This window comes from Loxodonta africana, chromosome 3 (genome assembly GCF_030014295.1).
Source record: "Loxodonta africana isolate mLoxAfr1 chromosome 3, mLoxAfr1.hap2, whole genome shotgun sequence".
Taxonomy (NCBI): domain Eukaryota; kingdom Metazoa; phylum Chordata; class Mammalia; order Proboscidea; family Elephantidae; genus Loxodonta; species Loxodonta africana.
In genome coordinates, this window is record NC_087344.1 from 31,824,272 (window position 1) to 31,838,360 (window position 14,089).

At 54.4% G+C, this 14,089-nt stretch overlaps 1 protein-coding gene across 12 annotated transcripts in view; it reads right to left on the reverse strand.

Moving 5' to 3' along the window:
• Positions 1-14,089, reverse strand: part of EPS15L1 (epidermal growth factor receptor pathway substrate 15 like 1) — a 108,695-nt gene that overhangs the window by 57,534 nt on the left and 37,072 nt on the right. For all 12 annotated transcript variants that reach the window (XR_010321253.1, XM_064280906.1, XM_064280912.1 and 9 more), the window contains 7 exons: positions 12,636-12,761; positions 11,296-11,355; positions 10,237-10,470; positions 7,166-7,323; positions 3,853-4,009; positions 3,366-3,451; positions 1,477-1,549 (listed from right to left, as the gene is read on the reverse strand). Coding sequence is in view for 11 of the 12 variants with exons in the window: in XM_064280906.1 (XP_064136976.1) it covers positions 1,477-1,549; positions 3,366-3,451; positions 3,853-4,009; positions 7,166-7,323; positions 10,237-10,470; positions 11,296-11,355; positions 12,636-12,761 (894 nt within the window). In the remaining variant the exon portion in view is untranslated. The remainder of the gene's footprint in view (positions 1-1,476; positions 1,550-3,365; positions 3,452-3,852; positions 4,010-7,165; positions 7,324-10,236; positions 10,471-11,295; positions 11,356-12,635; positions 12,762-14,089) is intronic.

A 14,089-nucleotide genomic window follows, 5' to 3' on the forward strand; every position in this document is an offset into this window, starting at 1 on the left:
CGTCTGTGAGTTTGTCCTGCTGTGGTGGCATGCATGTTGCTATGATGCTGGAAGCTATGCTACCAGTATTTTAAATATCATCAGGATTACCCACGGTGGACAGGTTTTTGTGGAGTTTCCAGACTAAGACAGACTAGGAAGAAAGGCCTGGTAATCTACATCTGGAAAATCAACCAATGACAACCCTATGGGATCAGAGTGGTCATTTGTGCAACCATTGTGGAGATAGCACAGGACCGGGCAATGCTTTGTTCCGTTTGTGCATGGGGTTGCCATGAGTCAGAGCTGACTAAACAGCAACTAACAACCATAACAAGGGCTGGGAGGGATGGAAAGATGAAAAGGTCATAGTAAAGGGTATGGTGTTTGTTTTTGGGGTGATGGAATGGTCTAAAATTGTGTGACGGCTAAACAACTTTGTGAGTACACTACAAACCACTGAGCTGTACACTTGAAGTGGGTGAATTGTACGGAGGTGCATTGTATCTCAATAAAGCTGTTATAAAAACAACAACAAAAAAACAGCAAACAACCTAGGCAGAGCAGCTGCAGCCTTCATTGGGACAGTGGCCATAGAAATAGAGACTATCCCCAGGGTGGGGACGGCTGGGTAGGTGAGGGAAGGACAGGACAGTGGGGATAAGAAACAGGCAAAGCTTCCATGGCTTAAAACCAACTTGACCTGACGACAAAAGACCTCCTGTGCTGCAAAGGACCATGATGGATGGCCATCCTAGTGGGTGCATCTTGATTTTCGCCAGACCAGGCCCAGCTGGGAAAGGCAGCAGGAACCAAAGTCACAGCACAGCGTCCTCTGGGCTCTGATGGCAAGAACAGCAGAGCCGGCCCAGAACGTGGTAGACCTCATGTCCCAGCCCCACAACCACCTGGGGAAAGTAGAACACTCATTGCCAATGTCGAGGTATTAAGTCACTTGCTTGAGGTCATACCGCTGATAAGAAGGGCCAGGTTTGAGCCCTGGTGGTCTGACTCCAGTCTCTGCTGGCCGCCACCATGCTTTAAGAGATACTACAAGCAGGACTGTCCCAAAAACCATTTAGAAGCCACTGAACCTTGAAAACATGATGCTGAGTGAAAGAAGCCAGACACAAAGGACCCCAGAGTGTAAGATCCCACTTATATGAAATGTCCAGAATAGCCAAATCCAGAGACAGAAAGTAGATTAATGATCCCCATGGCATAGTGACTGCTGATGGGTTTCTCTGGGGGGGATGAGAATGTTCTGGAATTAGACAGAAGTGGTAGTTGTACAACATGGTGAGTATACTAAATGCCAATGAACTGTATGCTATGTTATGTGAATAATACCTCAATTAAAAAGCTGACTGTCTACAGTTAAAGGAAAAGCAGAAAAATTCCTTTCAGTCCCCTGCATTGGTGTTGTTCACGCAAAAGGACATTTTCCTCTACTACATCTAACATAAACAGGTCTGGCCGAGGGGAGCAGGTTCTTACCTGAACTTCGTTAGTTTTCTGTCTGATTGCCTCTTCCTTCTCTCTAATGTCTTGTTCCAGTGAATACTTCTCCCTGAAAGTTTAGAAACATTTTATGAGAGCGCTAGTGAGTTGATGAATGAAGAGAACTGTCCATCCCCACTTTCAGGACCCCTCAGCCCACCCCACAATAACTGGCACCGATCCCTCTCTGGGGTGGTAGGAACCCTGAGCCCAGCCCAATGACTCTGCCTGGCCTTGTGCCCCACTCTGAGCGTGGGTGGAACCTGTGGCGAGGGAGCCCCTTTCCCAATCCGACCGCAGGGGCCTTAAAAAGCAGGGACTTGTCTCTGCCTGAGTGGGGAGCCCTGGTGGCACGGTAGTTAAGTGTTCGACCGCTAACTAAAAGGTCAGCAGTTTGAACACACCAACTGCTCTGTGGAAGAAAGACATGACAGTCTGCTTCGATAAAGATTTACAGACTTGGAAACCCTATGGGGCAGTTCTACTCTGCCCTACAGGGTTCCTGAGAGTTGGAATCAATTCAACAGCAAGGCACTTGGTTTTTTTTTTTTTTTTTTTATCTCCACTGAGTAAAAGAGGAGGAAGCCAGAGAGACTCTGAGAGGGATGAGGACTTGACACACCATGGAGGGGTCCCTGAGAAGGAACACAGGTGGCTTTAAAGCAGAGTAGCCCTGGCCAAGAGCCAAGAAAGCCAGGACCTCAGAGCTACAGCTGGGAGGAGCATGGCTCTGCCAGCACCTGAAGGGGCTGGGGGAGGCTCTCCCCCGAGCCTCAGAGAACAACTCTACTGACGACTCCCAGTAGGGCCCTCTGGGCTGACGCCTTGACCTTGGCCTGAGACCCCTTACAGTGGCTCAAGCGGTTGGCAGGCCCCAGGGCCTCCTGCCTTGACCCCGCGGTCTTGTGACCACTAGCGGACCCAGAACTTGCCTCGGAGGCAACGCTGCTTTTGATTTTGGCCAAGTACCAAGCCCCACCCCATGGCAGACAGAGAGCCTCTCGGCCCTCTGTGTCAGCCTGCCACCCCAAAATAACAAGAGTCCGTGTGCACCTACAATTAACCAGAAAGGAGATGCTGCTCTTAAAGAAATCAGAGAGGCTACCGGAAGCAAATTTAATTATTTACGCCCGGAACTTAAAGCGTACTTCTGGACGGAAGCCCCATGCTCACACCTGAGGGAGCCAGGGAGGCGGTGGGGCGAGCAGAGGTGGAGATGTGGGTACAAAGCCTCTTCGCCATGGCTTGGCCCTTGTGTGCTAAGAAACAAACACACCCACCACGAGAGACCCAGGGGGTTATCTGTGCACAGATGACACTGCCATCTCCATGGCCCACACTGTGGCATGCGCGCTGGGCTGGGCTGGTACTAACGCATACTGTGGAGTCGGCCTCCAGCTCTCGGTGACCCCAGGCTGAAAATGCTGCCCAGTGCTGCGCCATCCCGGTAACAGTTCCTGAGTCAGACCGCTGTGAGCCATAGTGCTCTCACTGGCTGATTTTTGGAAGCTGATTGCCAGGCCTTTCTTTCTAGTTCATCACTAGTCTGAAAGCTCCGCTAAATCTGCACCATAGCAACACACAAGCCTCCCCGACAGATGGGGGGTGGCTGCACCTGAGGGGACTGAAGCAGGGTCTCCTGCACAGAAGGTAAGAATTCTACCATTGAGCCACCGCTGTCCCTTGATGCTCACTGAGGGGACAAGGGAGTTATCTGAGCTCATTAGAGCAATTTAGATGCTCAAAAGCATCTGTGCCACTCCTGTTTTCAATAAGCTTACAATAACCAATTTCCACGTCCTTCGGGTTCTGATGTGCCAGCGATGACCTGTGGTGGGGTTTGTGTTCGGTTCAGACCTGAGGGGATGGAGCCGATGCCCACGTACCTCTGTAACTGCGCTATCTCCTGACTGATATCATCCAGCTCCTTCACACCAGTGAACTCCCCTGAGCCGAGGGAGCCTGAACTGTCCTGGGACCAAATGTAAACAGGACATCAAGATTAGCAACCTGACAAGACCTTAGAGCAGGGGCAGGAGAGCTTAGGACAGGGACAAAGCTGTCTTGTCTCGGGTTCACAGAAGGAGGCGGTAGAACTGCCAGCCACCAGCCCAGTACAAGTCTGGGTGGCCATGCTACCCTCCCAGGGTCCTGTGTGGGGGCGCCTATCCATTAGAGAGCCACCCCCTCAGGGTACCCTCCCACAGGGAGCCCTCCAATCAGGAGCCCTCCCACAAGATGCTCATCCATGGGACCCCTTCCTTTAGGGCACCCTCCCACAGGGAGGCCCCTGCAGCCAGCTGCCTCACAGGCTGCCAGTGCCCCCTGGTTGTAGGCGTGGGAACTGCATGTACACAGAAGAGGGCTACTCACCGGGACTGGGGTGCCTCTCTCTGAGGGCGGGACCATGTCTGGCGACAGGACTTGAGGGGGGTCGAGGCCTTTACTGACCTTCTGCTGAATGAAATACATAGCTAACGCGAATTGGTCTTTGCTTAACTTCCCCATTTGCCTTGTGTCGGCCAGGGCCCTGGGAGAGACATGGGGACGCTCATTAAACATCACAAACGGATAACCCATCGCCCATTGCAAACATGCCGCCGAGCCTACACACGTGGCTTGGCAAAGGTTGCTGCTTCCCCGCTCAACATCTGTGGACTGCGGGCCTCAGGCACCCCACCCCTGCAGGCACCACGGTGCATGGCCCCCACTGACCCCACCAGAGTGCCCAAGAAGCCATCGCCCAGCAGGAGCGGGAGGCAGCGGCCACCACATCCCCCAGCCCCAGGCGTGGACCCTGTTCAGGATCTCTTGAGGTTGGGGGATATGCGGCTGGCTTGGCTTTCTTCCCTGTGTTGACCGTGTGTAGTGGTTCCAGCACTTTCCATGTCCACTGGGGACAGGCTCCTCCAAGGGAGCCAGCGCCAGAGTGACAAGCCCACAGACAAGGTGCTTGGCCAAGTCTGTAGCTAGAGCTGTGGAGTTTCAGTTGGGGCCATGTGGGGGAGATGGGGAGGTTTATGGAGGGCAGCTGGGGGATGGGACAGGGCGAGGGTGATGGGGGATGTGGAAGAATAGGGGTGATGTGGGGACAATGGGAGGTTGATGGGGGAATGACCAAATGGGGACCACATGGGGTGATGTGGGGACAAGGTGGGTGAAATGCAGGGATGATGAGATGGTGTGAGGATGCAGGGACAGGTCGGGTAATAGGGGGCAATGTAGGGGTAAAGCAGCATCGATGGCTGTGAGCATGATGGTGGAGGTGCTGCCCTGGACCCAGAACACAGACCTGGCCACAGAGCACAGGACTGAACCCCAGCTCTGTGTCCTGGCCCGCCTGGTCTTCTGACATCCAGCCTGACCAGGTGCCGCAGGACACAGGGCCTGAGTGCCCACAGGAGGCCCTCGAGCAGGCCTGTTGGGAGGGTGCAGCAAGGATGGGCTCAGCACCTGCAACAGCACCTTCTTCCACAGGCAGCTGCACCACACAGCTCACGACCCATGGCACGGTCACTGTGGAGGTGGCGTGGCTGATGCCTAGTCTGAGCAGGGGAGCTGCAGCCCAAGTACCACCTGTGCATAGACACTGGGCTCCTCAGACAGGGCTACCTGAGAACGTGTGTGCTGCCTGTGCGCTTTGTATAAGGGTCTGGCACAGGCAGTGGTTTCAGTGTGATGGCTTCGACCCGTTTGCAGTTTGCCGCTGATGGCCAGCCCCACTGCACACAGAGGCCCAAGGCTGGCAAGCACCCTAGCCACATCCCTCCTGTCCATGGTGTCGTCCCTTCTCTGCTGCTTGTGACAACCCTGAGCCCCACGGTGTGGGGGTGTCGAGAAAGGCCTGGGCTCCTAGGGTGCCTCTGTCCACGGTTATCCTGCTACCATCCCTGCTGGCCAGGTTCCAGTCCTCATGGGGAGCTGCTCCTCGATGTCACTCGTCCCCGGCCTATAGTGCTACCTCTAATCCTCCCCCCACTACCCCACATGCTGTCCCTGCTTTGCCCCGGCCCCCACCCTCTCCATCAATTTCCCAGTCACCGTCACAGTATCCATCCAGCCCTTCCTTTCCCTTCGCTCCCAGTGTGGACGCCTTCTGCTTTTCCTCTTCTGAGTCCAAGCATACCCGTGACTTCACTGAGTCTTCACCACCACCATGTCACAGACGTGTAAAATACATGCTATAAGTTACTTTCTTTGGCTGTCCCCTTACGTGACAATCAGGTATTTGTCACCACCTTGGCATTTCAGGTCGGTACAGGGGCCCAAGGTTCAACGAGCCCCTGGGTGGTGCAAATAGTGAACATTCTCAGCTGCTAACCAAAAGGTTGGAGGTTCAAGTCCACCCAGGGGTGCCTCCCAAGAAAGGCCTAGTGATCTGATTCCAAAAACCAGCCATTCAAAACCGTATGGAGCACAGCTCCACTCTGACACACGTGGAGTGACCATGAATCAGGGACAACTGAACGACAGGTGGTTTTTTTTTTTTTTTTTTTCGTTTGGCTCTGATGGTGTTGGCACCAAGTGCCCACTCCACAGAAGTGGCTGGGCCCCCAGTTAGGGTGAGCACTGTCCTGGAGCCTGGCTCACCACGTGCTAAGAACCCCTTTAGGGGCTGGCCAGCCTTCTGGGGCGGAGCCCTCACCGCCCCATGTGAACCAGCCACCCAGCAGCACGCGGGATTTCATTGCTCATAGGGATTCAGACGGAAACTCTCTCCTCCTTACAACTCCCCTGGGGAGCCCTTTCAGGCCCTAGAACTCTGACAAAAAAGCTATAAGGTGACTTTCTATGTTGTTGTTGTTAGCTGCCATTAAGTCGGCCCCCAACTGATGACAAGCCATGCACAATGGAACAAAATGTCACCCAGTCCTGTGCCATCCCCATGATCGGTTGCAGATCAGACCACTGAGTTCCATAGGGTTTTCGCTGGCTGATTTTTGGAAGTCAATTGCCAGGCCTTTCTTCCTAGTCCATCTTAGTCTGGAAGCTCCACCGAAACCTGTTCAGCATCACAGTAACACTAAAGCCTCCACTGACAGACAGGCAGTGGCTGCACATGAGCCGCACTGGCTGGGAATCGAACCCAGCTCTCACGCATGGAAAGTGAGGATTCTACCCCTAAACCACCAATGCTCCCAGAAGCTGACTTTACCACTACTCAATTACCCTGGGAAGTCAGCCCTGGAAGAGGGGACGGTGAGTCCGGCTCCTCGGGGTGCCCCAGCTGCAGCCTAGAGTCCCGCAGACAGCTCATCCTCCCTGGGAGCCGAGACACTGACCTCCAGGAAGCAGCCTCTGTGGAGAGGTGGCCACAGTCCTGAATTCTCGGTGCGGGAATGTAAGAGCCTTTGGCTACTGTCCCCCCAGCCAGCGAGGCTGAGCCCCTGAACCCCCACCACCTGAGGTGTGGCCCCTGGTATAATCAGCCAGCAGCCAGTATGGCCCTAGCTCTCCACACTGATCACCAGAGAGCTCTTTGGAGGTGATCTAAGGGCCCTGCTGCAGGGAACACAGCCACCCGCCTTTACCACAGCACTGGCCCAGCCCTCCTCAACCAGCTCCCACCCTCCAGAGCAGAACATTCACGTCTTCATTCACACAGTGCCCCTCTGAGCCCCTACAGCCACACCCGCCCCACACCCCTCTCCCAGCACCATCCGCCTGCACGCCTGCCCACACTCACCAGATGTGCGCCAGCAGGCTCTGAGTGAGGCCCGAGTGCATAAAGATGTCCTTCACCTCCTGGCCACTCACGTAACCATCCAGGTCCAGGTCCGTCTTCAGGAAGATCTCGTCAAAGCGCATCTTGTCAGCCACAGGCACCACCCAGCTCACTGCAGGCTGCAGGGGATGTGTACCATGGTCAGTCCCGAGTGTGTTATGCCCACAACACACACCTGTGCCAGCAGAGCAGCAGCACCTTGCAGAGTTGAAGACCTTACAACACCATCACCAAGGAAGCAGCCAGGACCCCTGCTGTGTCAGCGCGGACACTGAGGCCGAGACAGACAGAATGGACATGGCTGGGCCTGCCGTAGCCTCTGCACCACTGTACAGCCCCCTCCCCACTGCTCTCCTGCACATCAGAGTGGGGCAGACGCCCAGCAGCCCACCTACCACAGCCCTTCCATCCCTGCTTCTGGGGCACAAAGGGTAGCCCGGACCCCTCCTGGGAGGCTGAGGTACTCAAGGAGACCCTAGCTGCCTCCTGGGAGCTTGGTTCACTGACACCAGGCCTGGTCGGTGTGCACGCCGCCTATGGCTTCTTCCTCAGCCCCCAGGGTGCTGTCTGCCATGCCTCTGTGTCCCTGAGTCTGCTCCTTTGAGAGTGAGCCCACCTGGAAGGTGTCAGCTCACATGTCACTGAGAAGCAAAGTGAGACAGAACGGCACCTGCAGGACAGAAGGGCAGGGCCCCCAGTACCAGGGTGGAAGAGTCCTGAGCCTCTAAAATGCTTGACAACCACTCGGGAGGGGTCTCCAGCAGCAAGGGATCCACACCAGCAAGGGGCCACCTCGAGTGACGGGTCTGCTCCAGAGCACAGAGCTGAGAGCCTAGGCGCAGGGCGAACTCAGCCACATGTGGCTGGGCCCTCAAGGCACATGTGCCCTCCACACTCAATCTTCACTAGCACTGTGACAAAGGCTCCCGTGCGCCTGCTGGTGCCCTGTCTGCTGACCAACTCAAGCATGGCAGCAGGTGGGACCCTAGCCCAGGACAGGCCCTTCCACTGACCCACCTGCATGCATCCCCTTGGACCCCGCTCTCCCCTCACGCCACACTCCATGATGTCTGTCCTCAGGTCAGGTTCTCATGAAGTAGTCTCTCTCACCGTCCAGGAGAACGTACTGGGATGCTGGGAACCCAGGATGTGTATCTAGGGGGCACCACATCACCCAGCCCACCTCGGCCCTGGCGCACAGTGAGTCGGATGACTTAGGAGAGCAGGGAATTTATGCAAAAATGTCTCCCAATCTACTGATGTAATTTCAACAGTGAGAGGTCAGAGAGCAAGCAATGCCTGCCTCTACCTGTCACGTCCTACGAGGTGGGTTTTCTGAGCCACCTGGACCTGCTATGTGCATGAGGCCAGGGTAGATATGGCCTCAGAGGCTAGGCCATGCGGACGGTCGCCAGGGCAGAGCAGTGAGCTGAGGCGGACCCGGCCTCATGCCCACAGTCCCATGAGACCACATTCTGGGTGACCAGACAGGCCACCTGCTCTGGCCTATGTCAACATACAAACAGACTGGTGAGAGGCTCTCCCAAGAGGGGTGGGTTTTCAAGTGCCAGCACCCAGGAAGTAGAGACACACCCAGGGTGGGAGCGGCCACCACCACACGCCAGGCCCACAGGGGCCCAGGCAGAGCAGTGATGGTCTAAGGGTAGGGGGTGTGGCAACTGCAGCCCCAGAAACTCCAGTTCTCATGCCCATGACTCCAGCAGCCAACCCTTCTGTGCGTAAGGAGATATACTTCCCACCCCACCCCTAGCCACCAACAAAATCAGTCTAGTCAAAGTGATCCAAAGTAGTGCCCCTGGGACGGGGGGGGGGGGGGGGTGCGGCTAGAGGTCACCAGGGAGGGATGAGGAGCACTGGTCTGTTAACCTTCAGGGGTTGGCGCCGCTTGCTTCCTCAGCTACACTGAGCTCACCTGGGATACTTAATGTAAACCTGGGCGAGGTGCTGTTGGTGTGAAAATCGACAGCTCCTATAGGTACTCACCAGCCCTGCCTCCGCCCCCTGGGACGCCCTGGCCCCCCTCCTGCTCCTACAATGCACCAAGCCCTCCTGCCCCAGAGCCCCAGAATGGCTGCCCTCCCATCTCCTTGCTCATCACCTAGGTGTCAGCCCAGACATCACCTCACTGATCTATAGGAACACACCCCCCACTGGCTCCTCCCCTGTGGCCCCTGCCCTGTCACTGTGTCCCTGGCCCCCTGGTAGTGCCAAACGCAATGGGTGGCTGGTGGACACGCCACCTGGGCCATCTGAACACTGGGCTTGGGACTGGATGTGAACCCTGCCAGCCTCACCCCTGGACCCAGCCAGGGCAGCAACAGGAGCCAGCCACATCCCCCACCCAGTCCCGTGGCCAAGCTGCCCTGATCCTCTCCGACCACCTCCCGTCCCACAGGGCCCTCAAGGAGCATCTGCCGAGTTGACAATCCACTCCGCTTTACAAACAGGTTATTTGCTCTCAAGAAACAACTGTCTGTCCGTGTGCAGCTCATCCTTCATCGCCACAGGATGGTGCTAGCTGCCAGCTGGCCTCTCTTGTCACAACCGAGCACTGTTGCTTTGCCTTTAAAGCCACAGATAAAGCAGAAACCAAAACACGATCCCAGAGGATCTCACTTTCCCGCACACTTGACCAGCTGCCGCGGGGTCCAACTCCGGGCAACCCCAAGTGTGTCAGAGTAGAACTGTGCTCCATAGGGTTTCCAACGGCCGATGTTTCAGAAGCAGATCACGAGGCGTTTATTCCAACACCCTCTGGATGGACTCGAACCTCCAACCTTTTAGTTAGCTACCAAAAATGTCCACCATCTTTACCACCCAGGGACTCCTTACAAAACACAACTACCCTGTATAATGAGAAGCAGCTATACGTACATGAGTGAGCAAGACATGAATCCCGATGATAAATATTTTCACAAACTCCATCATCGACGTCCCGTTTTAGGTCCCCAGTCATGCCATGCCACACTCAGGGACTGCCGCCCTGGGGAGCTGCTGGGCAGGGGCTGTACCTGGGCCTGCTTGACGCCGTGCTTGGGGGACAGGCTGCCGGTGCTGTTGAGGCTGCTGACGCTGCCGTGGGAAGGCGTGGAGCGCAGGCTGTCCCGCGGTGGGGGGCTGGCAGGCAGCACGGGCACAGCTCCTGGGAACACCGTCTTCTTTCTCTTGGCAGGTGGCACGAGGGACGGGGGCAGGACGGCAGGCACTGGCTCCTTCTCCAGGGCGCGGTACACCAGATGCATGGCCTAGGGTTGACGAGGCACGGTCAGGGGAGTGGCGGATGCAGTGTCTCCCTTCCACCCACCCTACTCCTACTCTTTCCCCACAGAAGCACCACCCTGGACGCACATCCACACCACGGTCATGCCACAGAACAGCTACAGCATGCTTCAACGTGTCAAGACCACAAGATCTGAACACACAAAGCGGTAGCTCAGGGTTAAAGGGTACTGAGGGGCAGGTGATGGAAGGTCACACACGAGGCTGGTTTTCTTTCACCACCATGAAATTTTTGGGACAGTTGGCTAAATCTGAACAGTATCCTTGGCTGGATATTAGTATGTGTCTATTCTAATTTCCTATTTTGAGTGGTATAGTTAATTCTTGACCTTGTGTTCTGTACAACTGTATATAACTGTGCAATTCTCTCACGTCAGAGACTCCTTTGTTTTAGGAGATACACTCTGAAGTATTGCTGGAGAAAGTGGCATCGTGTCGCATCTACAACTTACTCTAAATGGCTTGAAGGGAAAACTTGCACGCACACACATGTGTACACAGACATCCACAAAGACATATGGGGGGGGCGGGGAGGAAAGGAGGGAGGGATAGGGGAAGGAAAGGATAAAGCAAACAGTAAAAGAACAACACTGGGGAATGTGAGTGAATGGTATTGAAAAGAATTCTTTGCACTACTGCAACTTCTCTTCTCTTCAAAATTATGTCAAAACAAATAGTTTGAAAATTAGAGAAATAAGAGGCCAACATCCAGAAGTGCCCCCGCCCCCGTGACTGCACACGTCCTGTGAATGCACGTGCCCTCAGTAGTGCGGGTCCCACCAGGAGCCTACCACAGCGAACTCGTCTCTGTCCAGGTGCCCATCCTTGTCGATGTCACTGAGGTCCCAGACCTGCAAGGGAGAGACCAGTGGGCTTACAGGAGGAAAAGCCACTGTCCCCAGGGTCCGCAGAGTCCACCGGGGGTGGGAATGGCCACCACTCGTATCTGAAAACGCAGCTGTGGGTGTCCCCAGAGACCCTCGTCTGACGATGCCCTGTCACCCCAGGCCCATTCGTGGTATGATGCTCCTTTTCTCCAATAAATGATCGTGATGGTGACCACGTCCCAGGCTGCCCTTTATACCTCCCTGATTTTGTCTTTGCGTTCTTACAAAAAACCAAACCCGTTGCCATCAAGTGGATCCCAACTCATGGCGAGCCCACGTGTTATAGAGTAGAACTGTGTCCCACATGATTTTCTTGGCTGTCATCTTTACAAAAGCCAGGGCTTTTTCTGCCATGGTGCCACAGGATAGGTCCAAACCACCAAACTTTAGGTTAGGAGCCAATCACAAACCACTTGTGCTACCTGGGGACCTCGCTGTCTTACCCAAAAAACCAAACCAAACCCATTGCTGTGGGGTCAAATCTGACTCACAGCGACCCTACAGGACAGAACGGAACTGCCCCATAGAGCTTCCAGGGAATGGCTGGCAGACTTGAACTGCCCATATTTTGGGTAGCAGCCATACCTCTCAACCACTGCACCACCAGGATGCCTACTGTCTTACAAATAGGTCTTAAATAGGAGAGATGGGTTTGATTTTGGCACAACTGTTGCTCTGAACAGAGGCTCAACACAAACACACAAAATCTGCCTGCTCTCTCAGGTACAGTGGGCAGGGCTGCAGGCATGCCTGTAGCAGGCCTCTCCCATGACAGCGAACGAGGCAGCCATGTCCCCAACAAGGCAGGGGCTGCCAAAGGCGGCGGGCACAGTCGGCACCCTGAGGCAAGGTGGGTGGCTACTGGCCTGTGTCAGTGGTTACGTGCTGGCTCCCTAATCTGCGTACAGCCATCTTGAGACACACATCTGCCTGCTGCAGATAATGTTGGGCGTGTCTGTTGGGGACACTCTACAGCCCAACCAATCACCAGCAACTACAGCCCACAGATGCTGCTCTGCTAGGTACTCCTCCTCTCCAGCTCTGCCACCCCGCAGGGACCAGTGCCTCCCAGCTGACCGCTAGGCCTGTCCCTTTGGTTTTCTGGGGGACCATCTAGGTCCCATGGCCAACCTGTGCCCCCTGCTGACGGCACCCAGGGCAGCCCAGCCGCCAGCCTGCAAGTGCTCCGGGGTCAGAGAACAGCAGTGGGGCAGAGTGTGACAGGGCCAGACCCAAACACTCACTCGGCCCAGGACGTCCAGTGGCAGCTTGGAGTTCATGAGGACGGGCTTGACCTTATCCCCGGACAGCAGACCATTTATAGGCAAAAGGCTTTCAAAGATGCCGTCAAACTTTGCTTTTTCTTCTACCTGGTTGGGAAGAAGCAGCCGGTGAGTAAACTGCCTGTGTGGGTGTCACAGTGAGCTGCCACGAGGCTGTGTGACATGGCCCTGGGGCACCCGCTTCCCTCCCTGAAGGCACAGGACCACCACAGCAGGCTTGGACACTGAGCTGCAGAGGTGAACTTACACACTGTGTGGTTCCCACTTTGGGATGTTCTGGAAAAGATAAAACTACAGAGACGGTGAAAAGACCAGTGGTTGTCAGGGGCATGAGGGAGGAGGGATGAATGGGGAGTACCAGCGCATTTTTAGGGCAGGGAAACTATCCTGTATGGTACTGTAATGGTGGACACATAAGACCAAAACCAAACTCACTGCCATCAAGTCAACTCCAACTCATGATGACCCCACGTGGCAGAATAGAATCACTCCATAGGGTTTTCTTGGCTTTAATTTTTATGGGAGCAGATCACCAGGCTTTTCCTCCACAGTGCCTCTGGGTGGGTCCAAACTGCCAACTTTTAGGTTAGCAGCCCAGTGCTTAAGCACTTATGCCACCCAGGGACCAGTGGACACATGGCGTTATACATTCGTCAAAACCCATAGACCCATACAACACGACGAGTGAACCCTAAGATAAACTATGGACTTTAGTCAATAATAATAATCTGTCAAGACTGGTTCATCAATTATAACAAACGTACCACACTAATGCAAGGTGTTAGTAATACGGGGAGTCCCTGAGTGGTTCAAGCAGTCCTTGTGGCACAATGGCTACGTGCTCGGCTGCTAACTTAATGACTGGTGGTTCAGGATAAGTAAAGCATTACTGAAAAAGAAGAACAAAGTGGGAGGCCTCACTCTACCTGATTTTAGACCCCATTATACCATCACAGTAGCCAAAACACCCTGGTACTGGTACAACAATAGATACATAGACCAATGGAACCGAATTGAAAATCCAGACATAAATCCATCCACATATGAGCAGCTGGTATTTCACAAAGGCCCAAAGTCAGTTAAATGGGGAAAAGGCAGTCTCTTTAACAAACGGTACTTGCATAACCGGATATTCAGCTGCAAAAAAATGAAACAAGACCCATACGTCACACCATGCACAAAAACTAACTCAAACGGATCAAAGACCTAAATATAAAATCTAAAACGATAAAGATCATGGAAGAAAAAATAAGGACAATGCTAGGAGCCCTAATACATGGCATAAACAGTATACAAAACATTACTAACAATGCAGAAGAGAAACCAGGTAACTGGGAGCTCCTACAAATCAAACACCTATGCTCATCCAAAGACTTCACCAAAAGAGTAAAAAGATTACCTACAGACTGGGAAAA